At 42.4% G+C, this 16,274-nt stretch overlaps 1 protein-coding gene across 2 annotated transcripts in view; it reads left to right on the top strand.

Annotated features, from left to right (window-relative positions):
- The window catches only part of slc9a3r1b (SLC9A3 regulator 1b), a 29,848-nt gene that overhangs the window by 6,408 nt on the left and 7,166 nt on the right, over positions 1 to 16,274 (top strand). For both annotated transcript variants that reach the window (XM_046030827.1, XM_046030833.1), the window contains exons 2-3: positions 10,866 to 11,036; positions 14,773 to 14,926. In XM_046030827.1, the coding sequence (XP_045886783.1) occupies positions 10,866 to 11,036; positions 14,773 to 14,926 (325 nt within the window). The remainder of the gene's footprint in view (positions 1 to 10,865; positions 11,037 to 14,772; positions 14,927 to 16,274) is intronic.

Genomic DNA, 16,274 nt, shown 5'->3' on the forward strand with positions numbered 1-16,274 from the left:
AGAGCAATAGTTTATTTGAGGATTTTCAGTCAGGATTTAGAGCTCATCATAGCACAGAGACAGCACTGGTGAAAATTACTAATGACCTCCTTATTGCATCAGACAAAGGACTTGTCTCTGTACTGGTTTTATTAGATCTTAGTGCTGCATTTGATACCATTGACCATCAGATCCTATTGCAGAGACTGGAATATTTCATTGGCATTAAAGGAACCGCTCTAAGCTGGTTTAAGTCCTATTTATCAGATCGATTTCAGTTTGTACATGTTAACGATGAGTCCTCCATGCATGCCAAAGTTAGTCATGGAGTTCCTCAAGGATCTGTCCTCGGACCAATCCTCTTCACTTTATATATGCTTCCTTTAGGCAATATTATCAGGAAACATTCCATAAGCTTTCATTGTTATGCAGATGATACTCAGTTATATCTCTGTGAGATAACTGTTGTTGTGATTTGGCGCTATATAAATAAAATTGAATTGAAAATTGAATTGAACATCTGATGTAATGCCTACAGGAATAGCGTGTGAATAAGACTTTCTGTTAATAGAACAGAAAGTGAGCTTTCGATGATCATTTGTCATGCATGAGAGGCAGAAACAGCCACACCTACAGTAACTATTTGAGCCAGGATGGTCAGGGGCGTGTTTCTGGCGGCCTGCTGCTGTCTGTGAGAGTCTAGGCCTTTGCTGGTTTCCTGTCATTGTTGTTGGTGGATGTCCCCCCCCCCCCCGCCCACCACCACCACCACCATCCTTTTCTCACCCCCCTGGCCTGTAAGGAGAGTCCCAGCAGCAGCCCATAGCGGGACAGTAAACTACAGCTTAAAGGTTAGAGAAACTCACCATCACTGTGTATCTGAGCAGCTATGATATCAAAAAAGGATACATAACATAATCAACCAGTGGTTGAATAGCATGTCGTTTGAGCAACAGACACTGAATCATGGCTCAAGGTAAACACTATCTCCACTCTGTTTGTTGGTTCATCATCATTGAAGCCATTGTGACAAAGTCAGGAATTGTTCAGGCTCTGCTGGGTAATGGTGTGTGTGTCATTGTCTGACAGGATCAGATGTACTCTGTGATTTATTCTGACTGGTCGTATGCGGCCACTTGACATTTACTCATACAGAGCCTTTGGGCAGATGATGCACTTATATTTGTTTTGTGTGGGTTTTCTCATTAATGTTACATGCATATGTTGGTGTATGTGCGTGTGGGAACGTTTGGGAGTTACCGTTCCCCGTCCTGCTATTTGTTGATCGTCGGGCTGTGTGTTACAGGGGAAATGGTCCACGTGATAAGAAGAGGGCGTCAGGGGGCTTCGATGTGTTTCCACTCAAAGATTTGTGCAATCTCAAGTGTGTTATGTAACACGTATGGGCCGGGTGATAAATGATAAATGGCGACAGACGATGATAGAAATTAGATATAACCCTTTAACAGTGAATAAATCCCAAATCATCCGTATGTAAGCTGCATGCAGTGCCCTGATTCTCTCTGCCTAGTTGGTGCTATGTGTTCAGTTTGTCTTTTAGTATCCACCACCAGATACTGGCAGTCGTTATACTCTATGCGCACGTCTTTTGGACGTAGCTGTTTTTGTGTGTATTATGGGTGGGAATCATGATAGGAGTAACTCATGATACAACACTATCACAAATTGTCGCCAGAGATAACGAGAGTATCGGAAGTATTATGCAAGACAGTGACGCATAATTTATTACAAGACCTGTTTACCAAGGAGGTGAAACATAGACAACAGTGAAAACATGCTGAATATCATTAGAGAAATGGCGTGTACCAAAGTACGAAGAGTATGAGCCTTTTTTGGGCAAGTTTTTGGCCTTTTTTAGCGACAGTGGAGCGAAGAAATGAGAGAAGAGAGGGGAGGACAGTCTGCATCTCAATCCCTTATAGGTCACCAGGACAACCCAATATTTTCTAAAATATATTACGTAGTATCATTGTTTAAATGTCAGACAGTTATAAACTGCCAAAAGGTTACAGTTCTACCACATCACAAGAGAGAGAACATAATATTGCTATATTGACTCAAATAATCAATATGGTGAAATGTCGTCTTTGCAAATCATCATCAGCACTCTTGCTCACTGAAACTACTCAATGACGTCAGTCCAAACAACAGCACCACTGTCCCGTCCCCACAGCCAGGACCTCTGTGGCCCAGGTCAGGGGTGGAACCTGAACCGTGTGGGTGTGAGCGTGTGTGTGTGTGTGGGGGGGGGGGTGTTTAGGTCCCATGGGATACTACACGGAGGCTCTACAGTGCCACATTCCATTTCCCTCTCCATTCTGCTGAGGGTTCACCACCCCGGTTGGACAATGAGCTGGAGGGCCGCGCCCTGCTCGGGGTGGGGGGGTGACTTGCTGTTCACCCTGAAATAGACTCACCCCACGCCGTCCACCTCCCTTCCCACCGTAGAAGACAGAGACGCCATACATTGAGCACAACCAAGACAGAGCGAATTATTGTACATGTTGGTGTTCACATACACTGTGATAACAAAATAAGGAAATAAAGAAAGAATGGATCCCAAAATTCCTTGTTGTATATTGTTTAAAGTCAACAATTAGTAATATAGTTTGCTTTCCTTGCTCCATTTTGTTTTGTGGTCATAGTATTTTGGTGATGCTCTATAGATGGCGTTGCCGGTCTATCACATCTGTCTGTCGGTCCACCTCTTTGGTCCAGTCTGAAATATCTCAGCGGCTATTGGATGAACACAATTAAATGTTGTACAGACTTTCACGTACTCCAGAAGATGACTCATTATGAGTTTGGTGATCCATCTGGCGTTTCCTCTAGCGCCAACATGAGGTCAAAATTTTATTTTGTCCAATACGTAAGTTTATGGCCAAACACCTTGAAAAATGACATTCCCATCAGCCTCATCTGTATTTTGTGTTTAGTGCTAATTAGCAAATGTTAGCATGCTAACACGTAAAAGTAAGATGATAAACATGGTAAACATACCTGTAAATATACCTGCTTAGCATCAGCCTGTTTAGCTCAAAGCACCACTGGGCCAAGCACACCCTGTCATGGCTTTAATCATTCTTATTTCTGTGGATAACACAAATAACAAACATACAGAAGATGGCCAGCCATTATGTTGAGATAGTTCCTGTTCAGCTCCAAAGAGTGACAAACCTTCCGCAAAACATCATTCAACATTTTTCATACACTGGGAAAAATAACCAAGTACATTCACCAGTCATCCAAGGAGAACTCATCACACAAGAGAAAAGAACAGTAGCATCAATAATGCACCACAAGGCATGTTTTAAGTAAAGAGCATGACTTACTGGTAACTCTCCATCTCTTGCCCCCGCTAATACCTTTGTCTTCATTATGGCCCGCTGCCTAAATGCTCCACTAACAGCATGATACAACAAGTAGTTGAGGTTTATTAATTTATTTAGGAAAATGTAGACAATCCTTAACGTAAGCTGAAAGAACACCAAAGAAGTTTTTTGTTTGTTTGTTTGTTTTTTGTTTGTTTTGGCTCATTCTTGAGTAAAACATCTACAATTAGACACAACATTTTATTATTCTCGTGACTGAAAAGCTCATACCGCTCTGGCTACGTAATGAACTACTGGAATTTGCTCATATAGCACAGGCGTAAATGTAATGCTGAGTGTGACCACATCACGTTGTCACTTTTGCTTAACAACGAAGTCCGAACGTCTGTGTTCACACGTTCCAACTTCTGTATTTTCTGTGCGGCTTTCCTCTCTTTCTCTAAATGGAATTTTTCTTACATCAAACGCTGCTGTGCTCCGTGTGTTTGTGTGTCAAAGGTGGAAGAGTAACTTGCGTTACAGATTGTTGAGCTGATGCTGGTTTCAGCTCTGCAAGGGTGGAGGGTCAGAGACAGGAAGACTGGCAGGGGAGATAACACTTGTTGACTCCTTGGTTTGCGCTGGGTGGAAAGCAATCATGTTTTTTTTAAAAAGAAGACTACAGAGTGGACAAACTAAACATGGACGCTGCAGAAGGCTCTGCAGATCCTACTTGCTCGATTTTCAAAGATCTTAAAGGTTCTAATCAGTACCTGTATCCCTTTTGTGATGACTGACGTTACTTTTCTATTTTCAGGGTTTCCCCTAAAGAGTATATTGCAATGGGAACCCTCGGCAGAGCCTTTCTTTGGTGTCTTGTAGAGCCAGCTTGTCCCATCCTCAAATGGAAGGTGGAGGGACAGTAATGTGCTTTGTTCCCCTGTCTGTCTGCCTCACAGCTGGTTCAATGGTCCAACTTGAAATCCAACACTCCCGTCCTGCCTGAGAGAGTGGTGCGCTCCGTATACTCAAGAGGACAAAACCTGTGCTGTGCTTGTTTAAAAGGAAGCAGGTTTACATCAAACATTTATAAAGTCTGGCCTTGAGGCTCTTAATCTCCGTCAAAAAGCTACACATGACAATCACAAGGACCGGGAGGCCAACGATTTGTCATGTCACTGAGTAACCACAGTGCCTGGCAGGGTGTCACTTCAGCGGTTATTCTTTATACTGATCAAAGAGGCCAAACTCATGGGAAAGCTGCCCTCTCTTATTAGAGTGAGGGGAGGAGGGGTTGTGCAGCAGAAGGAGCGAGAGTGATACATGGAGATGAAAGAAGACATGTCTGCATGCACAGATGAGCTGAGTGTGGCAGGTATCAGTTGATGATTTGCAGAACTTGTGAGTTTCAGTGGCAACAGTTGAAATACGTCAGTGAGGTGTTTACTTTATTATAGGATATTTCAGCATGTGACCTTTTTCTGGGTATGTGAAACAAAAAAAAAGTAGTTGGGTCAGAGACCCAGGGCTGTGCAGGAATGACACCAGCCTACAGTAATAGACGGCCTATATGTGAGCTCCCTTATTAAGGCCCATAGTTACACATCAGTCCTCTGGCCGAACACGGGGAAAATATGAAGTACGGTAACTGGCAGGCATCTCTCTCTCTCCCACACACACACTCAGACTGCTCCCTCCATGCCAGAGACTGAAGCGCTCGCAGCTACAGCGCGCCTCTGTCGAGCAGAATCAGCAGGAGAGCCTGGCAGATTCAAGCCTCTGGTGGCTGATTCAGAGGGTGGCAGCGGGTGATTAACATGATGGATGCTTATTGTGGAGGCTACTTTTTAGTACTCTCTGAGAAGGTTTTGAAGATGCAAATCAATCAATCTGGCCTGTCAAACACTCTCCTGTGGGTACCTTGGAGGCAAAAACAAAGACTCTGTGCTCATTTTGTGGGGCGATATGCATGCTAACATTTTATCACTTGTCAACATCCTAGTGGCATTGCTCCAGGGATGGCTATGTCTGTCTGTTGATGGTTCCACCAATTTGGTCCAGATTGAATAACTATCTCATGGGTTGCAATAAAATGTGATACACAAATCCATGTTGCTGACGATTCAGCTAGCGCCATCATCAGATCAAATTTTTATTTGTCCTTTTTTTTACGACAAAATACTAGAATACTTATGACATTCCCGTCATTGTGTGGTTAATGCTGATTAACAAATGTTAGCATGCTGACACACTAAGATAATTATTTATTATTAATGAATATATTATTCCTAAACATCAGCATGTTAGCATTGTCACTGCAAGCATGTTAGTGTGCTGATGTTGGCATTTAGCCTCACAGAGCTGCTAGCATGGCTTGTTTATATAAGGGTTCATTTATATGTATGTATGTATGTAATATGTGCTCTTGTTATTTTGGCTTCAATGTGAAGCTGTTATGACCATGAAATACAATTAGTAGTAATCTAATTACTAATTAGGTTAGTAATCTTATCTCTTGTTACTTGACCCTTTAGCTTTTCTATCATTCATATCAACACAAAAAAAACATATAAAATGCCTTTTTAAGACACCAAGAAAATTCCTGTGGCCATTTGTTACAAAAAGCTGTTTTCAAAACTATAATTTGTGTTTTAAATATTCACTGTACATTCCAGGAAGCAAAGACTCTCCTAAAATAGTGTTATATGGGATTCATTGCCTCAGTTTCAAGAGAGTTATAGCTTCAGCTAGAGCCATACACGTGGTTCGTGGAGCTGCAGCTACATCAGAGGCCTTTAAGTTTAACCTTGCCTTGGTATCTTGTCTTCTGGTTATCACAGCTTCTCGAGGAAAACCAGGAACAAATCAGGATTACGTCAATCTCTGTGTGGGAAAACTCTTAAAAACACATAGAGACAACTGCGTGCTGGAGCAGCAGTGAGAGTTGCGAGAGATAGCTGTGCGACTAAAAAGTGTGTTTGGAGAATATTAACATGGGCCCTGGTATTGTTTGTATTGTTGTAATCTGAGTGACTGGTATTTAAAGCAGTGGCTTACTTGTAGTTGCTGAAGCCTACTGAAGTCTGTGCAGTGGAGAGAGAAACAATGCAGACATTAGCTGCCTGAAAGAGGCGAAAGAGCAGCAGATGTTAGAGTGAAGTTGGTTCATTTGACATTTGTGGAAATATAATGCACTTCTACTTTCTACATGACAGAAAATGGTTTAACCTTATTTGGACTGTTGAGTGTTACCTAACTGTGTATCTTCCAAGTCAGTTTCAGTACTGTTTCAGTAACAGCCTCTGTTAGTTGAATATCTATACCAGCGGGTGTCGTTGAAAATTGTGGTATGCCCGGTGAGGAATTGTTGAACACACACCAAGGAAATGCCCCACTAACTGACCAACAATGTGAACCTTTGAATGAGTGTCACCTCGGTGAAAACGTTCAAATTTGACGTCTGTCGCTCAACACGGCCCTGTTGACCTATGCTAAATGTCCACTCCTTACCCACGCAAGCACCGCTGGTGTACCGTGCAACTCATGATACATCATCCAAGAAGAACGTCATACACAGTGTACATGTACTGCAGCACAGTCATTTACAGCACTATCTGTGTCTCTGAAGAGAAAAACAATAGGTAGCCTGTATAGCATGTGAGCATGTGCTGCATTTACTTACGACGTTATGAGGTGAGTGAGATAAAACAGTTTACCACTCACACACAGCAGCATGTACATGTGTGCCATTATTCAAAATGTAAGCAACCATTAACCCTTGATGGGGAAATCTGTCTGACAGCATGAGAGGGAAAGCGTCTGTTGTGAAAGAAGGATAAACCTTAACGCAACACAGTAATTTGGATCTTCTCAGTCTGTTTGTTATTTTGCGGAAACTAAGATGAGAAGATAGATATCACTGTCATGTCTGTAATAGTCAACATGAAGCCGGTTAGCTTAGCGTAGCATAAAGACTGGAAGCAGGGGGGAAAAGGCTGACCTGGCTCTGTCCGACTTTCAGCATCTCTGTAGCTCACTCATTAACATGTTATATCTTTCTTTGTTTAATCAGTACAAAAACCAACGTGTAAAAACGACATCTCACCCTCTTTAAGGGGGGTGGTGTGCTTTACTATTTCCTATTTCTTGGCTGTGAGCAGTTGCCAGGCAACCAGCAGAGACTCGAGGAAGTTACTGGTCGACCGAGAAGTAGTCTGGCACATAACCCCCTATGAAATTGTTGTTTTGCCAAGAAGCGAGTAAGTGTTATTCCCAAAATACTGAACTATTCATTCAATGCCAAGGTAACGTACTGGCGCCTGTGACATTTGAAACTAATCTCGAGAAAGTCTTCTCCAAGCTTCTTCCTCCTTCCCTCACATTCAGCTTGTTTTACAGTTTGTTTCAGGTTAAGATGGGATGAGTGTCATGTAATAGCTTATGTTTATATTGGGGGATCAGTAGTTTTGCATAGCCATACCTTTCTCCGTCAGTGCTGGAGATCATTCTGGTAAAGGGAGAAGAAAATGCTGGCTTATTTGCATTTCTTAAACCAATCACAATCGTCCAGGGCAGCACTAAGGCCAGGATGCAGCGACGGTGCCCTTGCAGAACAGCGTCAGTTTCTTTAGAGACAATTCATCCTCTAAATGCTAACTAATGAAAGCCTCCTTGTTGGTGTGCATATGTGTTTTTTCATGCACATGTTTGGGTGTGTATTTTGTATATAGATTTCTCTTTCATGTCAGGAAGTTGAGCCAGCGCAGAGGGAAGCATATTGTGGGAAGATGTGTCGACAGTTCCTGTTCAGCACTTCCCTCCTCAAAGGAACGTTTGTGTCACACAGAGAGCGTGCTCATCTCGATACGCTATTTTTCTGGGTCACAGAAGTCACAGTAACAGTTGGAAATAATGATAATGAGGATGGTTCTTAGAATTTGAACATGCCAAACAAGATATCACGTCATATCAAGTTATTTGTTTGACGGTCACAGAAACCTTTTGTCATTATTTGAAAAAAATTACAATTATTTTGTGTAGAGGTCGACCGATTAATCGGTCGGACGATTAATCGGTCGGACGAATATCAACGCGGATTTCTGTGCTTCAGTTCGGTGCAAATAGAGGTTAAAAACCAAGCAAATATCGGCCAAAATAAATCGGCAGCATTAATCAGCCATCGGCCGACCCGGATTTCAAAAGATCGGTATCGGCATCGGCGTGAAAAAAACCATATCGGTCGACCTCTAATTTTGTGATCCCAAAGCAAGAACAGGAGTTTTGCACAGGTGAGATGATGTTGTGCTGAACTATGACATTACAAGAGGAAGCTGAGGATTTTCACAACCCTGCCGTAGCCTTACAATAACCCAACTAAATGTGAGGAAGTAGATAAGTGAATCTGTGTTGTCCTTCCACATATCATGTACTGGCAGATGCTTTAGGGTCCTGGACGTACTCTAAACAAAACACAGAGTCAGAGAAGAAAGATACAAATGTCCCTGAAGTAATGTTGACCTCAGGCCAAAGCTAAGCCACAAAACATTTCATTGTACTCACTGTGTAAAGATAAGGCCGTTCAGTATGTCACTCTGTTTTAGCCACGAGCCTCGGTGGAGTTATGATAACAGATTGTATTTTAGAGAACGTCCTGTGGATGTTCTGTGGTTGTTCCTTTGATACATAACTGGCAGCTGTGCCTATCGCATACTGGCTGGAACGCCATGGTGGACCAATAAGAGAAATGTACAGCAGAAACACAAGCGCACAGTTATTTGACAAATAGTGGGTCCTTGGATTCCCTCCTGGCTTGTGTGTGTTCAGCAGATTCCACAGATTTCAGACCCGCGTGGAGATTCTTCTGCCCTCCACTCCTCTCTGACACAAACCCTCCTCTGTTTTCCCTGCCAGAGCCTCTCTCTCAGGGACGCCTAATGTCAGATAGAGCAGCCGATGAGTGTCGGAGAGTCTAATGCAAGGCTGTGTGTCGATGGCACTCAGCGTGACGTCTGCGTTTGGGTGCCCAACAGCACATAAACTAATTGTGGATAGTGCTTTACAGTTAGAGGAGTTGAGAGCACCTTGTAATCTTAATAGTGGTGAGCACCAGACTGCAAATTAGGCCTTTACTCTGCTGTCACAGAGCACCAAGTAGAAGACAGAAAGCTGTTATGTTTATGTTTTGTCTGCACTTTGGAAATGGTCACAGATCAACTGGATTGATGAACACAAGTGTGGTGTGTGTGTGTGTGTGTGTGTGTGTGTGTACGTGTGTGCGTGCAGTTTACTGTTGCTACATCACATGATTTCTAGGAAATAAAATTCCCAGTTTGAAAGTACCACTCCATCATATTTGGAACGTTTGCAAAGTGTGTTTTTAACAATGCCCTCATTATTTATATTATTTTTGTCTAGAGTGGTTAATTGCAAACAGCATATCTTCTTAAGATGCTGGTGTTTCCCATCTGTTATTCCTGAAAACGGGACCAAGTAAGAGGTTTTACTGAGAAAAGTGAATTCTTGATGGAGGTCTGTTAAGGAACAACTGGCTCACATAATCATTCAGTGCCAGTGTCGGGCTGTATAGGAGGGAAAATGTTAAGTCTCATCGCCTCACATATTTTAAGTGAATTTATGTCAACTGATGTTTATGAAGTAGCTTTAACCAATCGGCCTCCTGCCAGTGTTTTCTGTAGAAAGTGAGTCATCCGCACTGACTTATTTATAGAGGTTGTTCATTGTCTTCGAGTGCTCAGTTGACAGAGGGCGGGAGCACACAGCCGCTCTGATGTGGAGGGAGTGTCAGGTCAGATTTTGTCGCACTGACAAAGATTAACCTGACCAGCGCTGTCTCTCTCTCTGTAGCTCCTGTGTTTCACTTTTGCGTTTTGACCTCTTTGATGACAGCCATTTAAGGCCCCTCTGCTAAATAAAGAAATTGTCTTTTCCATACAACGGAAGGGAGGCTCTTGCTCAAGCTTTTTCCTGGATGACAATACAACCCTGACTCTTCCTGCCATCCCAGAGCGGGACTGGATGGGACAGGGAGAGGGGAGGCGGTCAGAGGTCAACGCCCAGCTTCCATTGTCCTCCATGGGAGCATGGAGCGAGAAAAGGCTGCAGACCACACCGGAACCGGTCCCTTCCCCAAGCCGACAAGGCCAGAGTCAAGCCGGCTGCCTCCATCTACCCCCTCCCCAAATTCTCCACAAACATTCCCAGCAGACCTCCAATCACAAGACCCTCTTCCTTCCTGGCGAGCAGTTTGGAGTCACGTGGAGTCAAACAGCAGCTTCAGTTTACTCATGATTGCTAAAAACAAGCTGCACAACATATCAGCATGCAGCAGCCACCTGTATGTTCAACCTCGGCTTTATATTCATGGTTAACGAGTCACTGGAGCTCTCCGTAATCTTTGTGCCTCTTGTTCTTCCCAAACAGACACCTATGGTGGAGGTATTTTTAGAGGCTAATGTGTTGTTTCATTGATGCATATCACATACAGTGTATTAACACACTGTACCTGTTTTCTCTTTCTTCTCTGGCCTCTTCCAGGAGGTATGCACTGAACTGCGGCCACGTCTCTGTGTGATCCAGCGAGGCTCAAACGGATATGGCTTCAACCTACACAGTGAGCGGGCGCGGCCGGGCCAGTACATCAGAGCTGTGGATGAAGACTCTCCAGCAGAGAGGGCAGGTCTGCTGCCCCAGGACAGGATAGTACAGGTACTTTAATAAAGACAGTGCTAGACCACGCAGGGCAGTAACTCAGAATGGGGTAATAAAAGGGACTTTAAGGGAAATTATTATTGGTCTGGTAACGTTGTAGTTTAGAAACTCCTTGAACAGGAGCCAAGGTTTGGTCTTATGTAAGAAGCATTAATGCAAGTCCCTTACTTTGCTTCATTAATTGTCCTTAATTTGTTACAGAGTAAACCAAGTAACTGATTAGAGTCCTTAGAGCAACACAAAAATATCCATGCAAAAAGTGTATCCTGAATGGTCTGCCATTCTTCCGCTCTAGACAGTCTGTAAGTTGTTGTTTTTTTTACTTGGATAAAAATAGAGAAGAATGGGGTGGCATGGGATCAGGCCTAACCTATACGTTATGAAATAGACAGCCTGTTTACTTTCTATGAGAAAAAGAGAGTAATATTTTCTGTTAATGACTCCCCGGTACGGCTGCAATTAACAATTATTTTCATCATTGATTAATCTGTCAATTATTTTCCTCAAATGTCTCTTTTTTGTACACAACCTAAAATATTCAATTTACTGAGGAGCAAAGAAACCAGAAAATATTCACAAATGAGGACATTTGGACATTTTTTCTTTAAAAAAGGACTCAAAGTGATTAATTGTTATCAAAAAAGCTGAAGATTGATTTAATAGTTGACAACTAATTGATTAATCGAGTAATCATTGCACTTCTTCTTCCCAGTGCCCCACTAATTCAGTTTTTTGTCATTGTGTGAAAATGGACCCTCTTTGTTTATGGAGTTGCATCATTTCCATTAATGATTGATGCTGAATATCAGGTCTTAAAATAAATATTAAAATATTTTCTTAGTCTTTTAGGATGGAATATAAAAGTATCAACATACAAGTTTGAGGGACTGGCTACATAAATGTATTTGTTTTAAAAGAGAAAAGCAGAGGTGGAGTGTAACATTACCTAAAGTACTGTACTTAACTACAAGTTAGAGACACCTGTACTTTATCTGAGTTTATTCTTCTCATGCCGCTTTCTACTTCTACTCCACTACATTTCAGGGGGACATGTGGCTGAAACAACTAGTCAATTAATCGATTGAGTATTTTGATCATTGTTTCAAGTCATTTTGTCATGCATAATTTCATGGTACCAGCTTCACAAATGTGCGGATTTGCTGCTTTACCTTTGTATTTATTTTAATTTCTTAACAATAATTTTGAGGTTTGGACTATTGGTTGGACCAAACAAGCATTATGAAAGTTGTCACTTTGGGCTCTGTGTTATTGTGACAGTATTTCACACAATTTTCATAATCTTTACAAACCAAACAATCAGTTGATTAATAATAAAATAATCTGCAGATTCATCCGTATTTAGGGTTGGGTATCGTTTCAGTTTTATCGATTACAATTCTACTTATTGAATCTCTGTTCTGATTCCAACCCCTTCACCATAAATCTTGTCACTGCTCAGTGACATTCATCCACTTTCTACTTGCTCACCTTCTCCGTCATGGCTAAAGTGAAAGGAGTTTCTTTACTAGAAGGGCGTCTCTAAAAAAAATATGTTGGAATAATTTGTAGACATCATTTGTTTATCTTCACTGTAAAAGGTCAATGTCAGCTTATCTGTGTTTTGTACCTGAGCGTGACACTGTTAGCGTTAGCTGTATCTGGGGAGTCAGTGTAGGAGACCGTAACACAGTGAACACTTCAGTTGCTTCAGATTCATGCCGTGCTGAAGTAAATGATTCAACATTTATGAGGTGCTTCCTCCCTTGCACCAAATATCCTTTCTGCAGATGTTACATTTTGCTGTGGTGTTATCTGTTTTAGTGAAGCAAAGCCGAACCTTTGAGCGTTTGCTGCAGTCCGCCATAATCCAGGAATGGAAACAGAAGTAATCTATTCTCTTCTTTGTTCATGTACTGCATAACAAAGATGTGACGTTCGGTCTGCTTAGCACGTTCTGGCAGATAAGTTCAGCTTTTGTGGACTGTAAAATGCTCACTGCAGTTCAATCGGGAGCGCGACTGAAATATGCAAAAAGTTAGAAACCGATAAGCAAAATCGAACTGTGGGAGTCTTAACGAATCTGCGGTTCTTGGAAATTTGGTAACTGTTGATACTGCTGATAACTGTCGATACCCAGCCCTATCCATAATGAAAGATCAAAATTCAGTAGAATCACTTTCTTACATTAATGCAGCAGTAAAAATCATCTACAAATGAGTACTTTTACTTTTAATATTTAGTAACTTTTTTCTGAGCTTACTTACATAATTGTACTTAAGTAACATTTTCAATGAAGGACTTTTACAGTGTAGTATTTTTACAGTGACATACTGTTCTTTTACTTAAGTAAAGGATCTGAATGTTTCCCCCACCACTGCAGAAAAGTGATCTGACTAATTCATATCCACCTAAAGAAATGTTCTCCAGTAGTATCAGAGTAAACCATGTGGTTAGCTCTTATCCCAGCGTGTTCAGTGGAATGTGAACTAACAGCGTGCGTGGGGTCTTATATCCGCCAGAGGACTATGGTGTAACTGTCACTGTGGGCAGCCTCACGCTGGAATCATCAGCTTCTTAACTCGTCTGGGGTCTGCTCTGCCCACCTCCTTTTTTTTGTGTGTACACTAGCCCACAGAGAGATGTGTGTGTAAAAACGAACTACTGCAATTTCCAAATCGCATCAGTAAAAAAAAAGTTTGATATAAGTAATATGAAGTGTGATATGATACTGTTATGCTCCACAATATGCAATCATATTTTGAAACTGATTGCAATATGTCGTACTATATGAGAGACAGGGTTGTCACTGTACTTTTGGCCTACCACAGACCACTTTGTACTGTCCTCTATATCAACCATAAAACCTTGTGGCCTTGTGGTTGTATTTTACAACCATACTTCCACCTATTATTTAACCAGGAGAACGAGAATCAACTTACAATGAACGTTTCTGACTCATTCAGTGTAGTACGTTGTTGTAACACATCAGAGCAGCGGCATCTCCACTGATGTGGACAATCACGCCCGCCCCCCTGGCATTTTGCAGCCGAGCACGTGAATGACTGCACAGAAAATATCAGAACTAGAGTGAAATGAAAAGGAGGAATCAGAATCAGAAGCAGGACACAAAGAGGATAAAGTTTCAGGTCTGTAAGAGAGTCTAGCGAGGGATTTCCAGCCCCCAATAGGGCCCCAAACAGCCACACCACCCACTGAGGAGCAGGGCTTTGTGGGGAGCAGACTGCCTTTGTTACTGCTGTTACTGGCCAAGCATCTATTGTCCAGCTTCTCCTGTGGGACTGGCTTAGACATGCAGGTCCACCCTATGACCTAAACACACACACACACACCCTTCGAGACATTTCTCACATGCTTTCCCATGGCGATTTTATCCCAGAACACTCAGCTGGTGCGACCTGACATGTTGAGTTACTGTATACCAGAGAGTTAAAGTACAGCTGTCACACAGTCAAGTACCACATAACATGTAAAGTTGGTTGTTTTGTAAGTTAGTTGTTGAAAGAATGTGTGCGTGTGCATGCATACGTGCATTTGTGTGTGGACACACAGGATTTCCTGACCTGGAGCCTCCGGCAGACACAGTGATGAAAACAGTTTGTTCACTTCTGTGTTGGAAGCAAAGACAAAACAGTCAAAACAGTCCCACCTAAAAAGAAACAATGTTTTACATTTTGTTTTTAAAAAATCTACAATAATCTCTTTGTCTCTTCAGGTGAATGGTGTGTCAATGGAAGGGAAGACACATTCAGAAGTAGTGGCTGCCATTAAAGCCGGCGGGAATGTGGCCCGTCTGCTGGTGGTGGACGTCGAAACAGACGCCTTCTTCAAGAAGTGCCGAGTGGCCCCCACCTCTGACCACCTCACCGGTGAGGAGACACACAGACAGGACGATTTCAGGCAGCACAAGTTCCTTTTCAGTGAGGGAGCGAATTAGCAATTAGCCCGTAATGTTTCACTCCAGGTTCATTGTCAGTTATATAAGTTGCGTCCTCCTGTCTTCCTCTCAATTCCAGCAGATTAAAAGTCTGTCATCCAGTTTCTGGGCTCTGCTTTCCCTCTCCCCTCCTTTAATTCTTCCCATCTCTCTGTGACTGACTCTATCCTGCATATTTTTAATTTCTCTTTCTCTTTCTGCCAAGAAACGCAGACAGAGACATTGAGCCACTTCCTGCCACCGACCTCGCGTTGATGTCCTGCAGAGAAAGTTAATCTTTTTAGACATAAATAGATCAGATCAGACAGATCCTAGTCAGACTGAGGAACACTGTTGCTTGTTGAGAGTGAAGGCTCCAAAGCAGAGCTCTTTCTTCCAACTTGACACTCAAAAAATAATTACAAAACAATGATTGGATAGTTTGACAAAAAAACAACAATTAAAACAAGGTCAACTGTTTGTTTGGTTGTTATTACTTGCCCCAAGTATTACATTTCAGTCCTGTGATAACATATACACTCACCTAAAGGATTATTAGGAACACCTGTTCAATTTCTCATTAATGCAATTATCTAATCAACCAATCACATGGCAATTGCTTCAATGCATTTAGGGGTTTGGTCCTGGTCAAGACAATCTCCTGAACTCCAAACTGAATGTCAGAATGGGAAAGAAAGGTGATTTAAGCAATTTTGAGCGTGGCATGGTTGTTGGTGTTGCCAGTATGCGGCAGTCCTGTGGGCGAAAATGCCTTGTTGATACTAGAAGTAAGAGGAGAATGGGCCGACTGATTCAAGCTGATAGAAGAGCAACTTTAACTGAAATAACCACTCGTTACAACCGAGGTATGCAGCAAAGCATTTGTGAAGCCACAACACGCACAACCTTGAGGCGGATGGGCTACAACAGCAGAAGACCCCACCGGGTACCACTCATCTCTACTACAAATAGGAAAAAGAGGCTACAATTTGCAAGAGCTTACCAAAATTGGACAGTTGAAGACTGGAAAAATGTTGCCTGGTCTGATGAGTCTCGATTTCTGTTGAGACATTCAGATGGTAGAGTCAGAATTTGGCGTAAACAGAATGAGAACATGGATCCATCATGCCTTGTTACCACTGTGCAGGCTGGTGGTGGTGGTGTAATGGTGTGGGGGATGTTTTCTTGGCACACTTTAGGCCCCTTAGTGCCAATTGGGCATCGTTTAAATGCCACGGCCTACCTGAGCATTGTTTCTGACCATGTCCATCCCTTTATGGCCACCATGTACCCATCCTCTG

Source organism: Micropterus dolomieu, linkage group LG02 (genome assembly GCF_021292245.1).
Source record: "Micropterus dolomieu isolate WLL.071019.BEF.003 ecotype Adirondacks linkage group LG02, ASM2129224v1, whole genome shotgun sequence".
NCBI lineage: Eukaryota > Metazoa > Chordata > Actinopteri > Centrarchiformes > Centrarchidae > Micropterus > Micropterus dolomieu.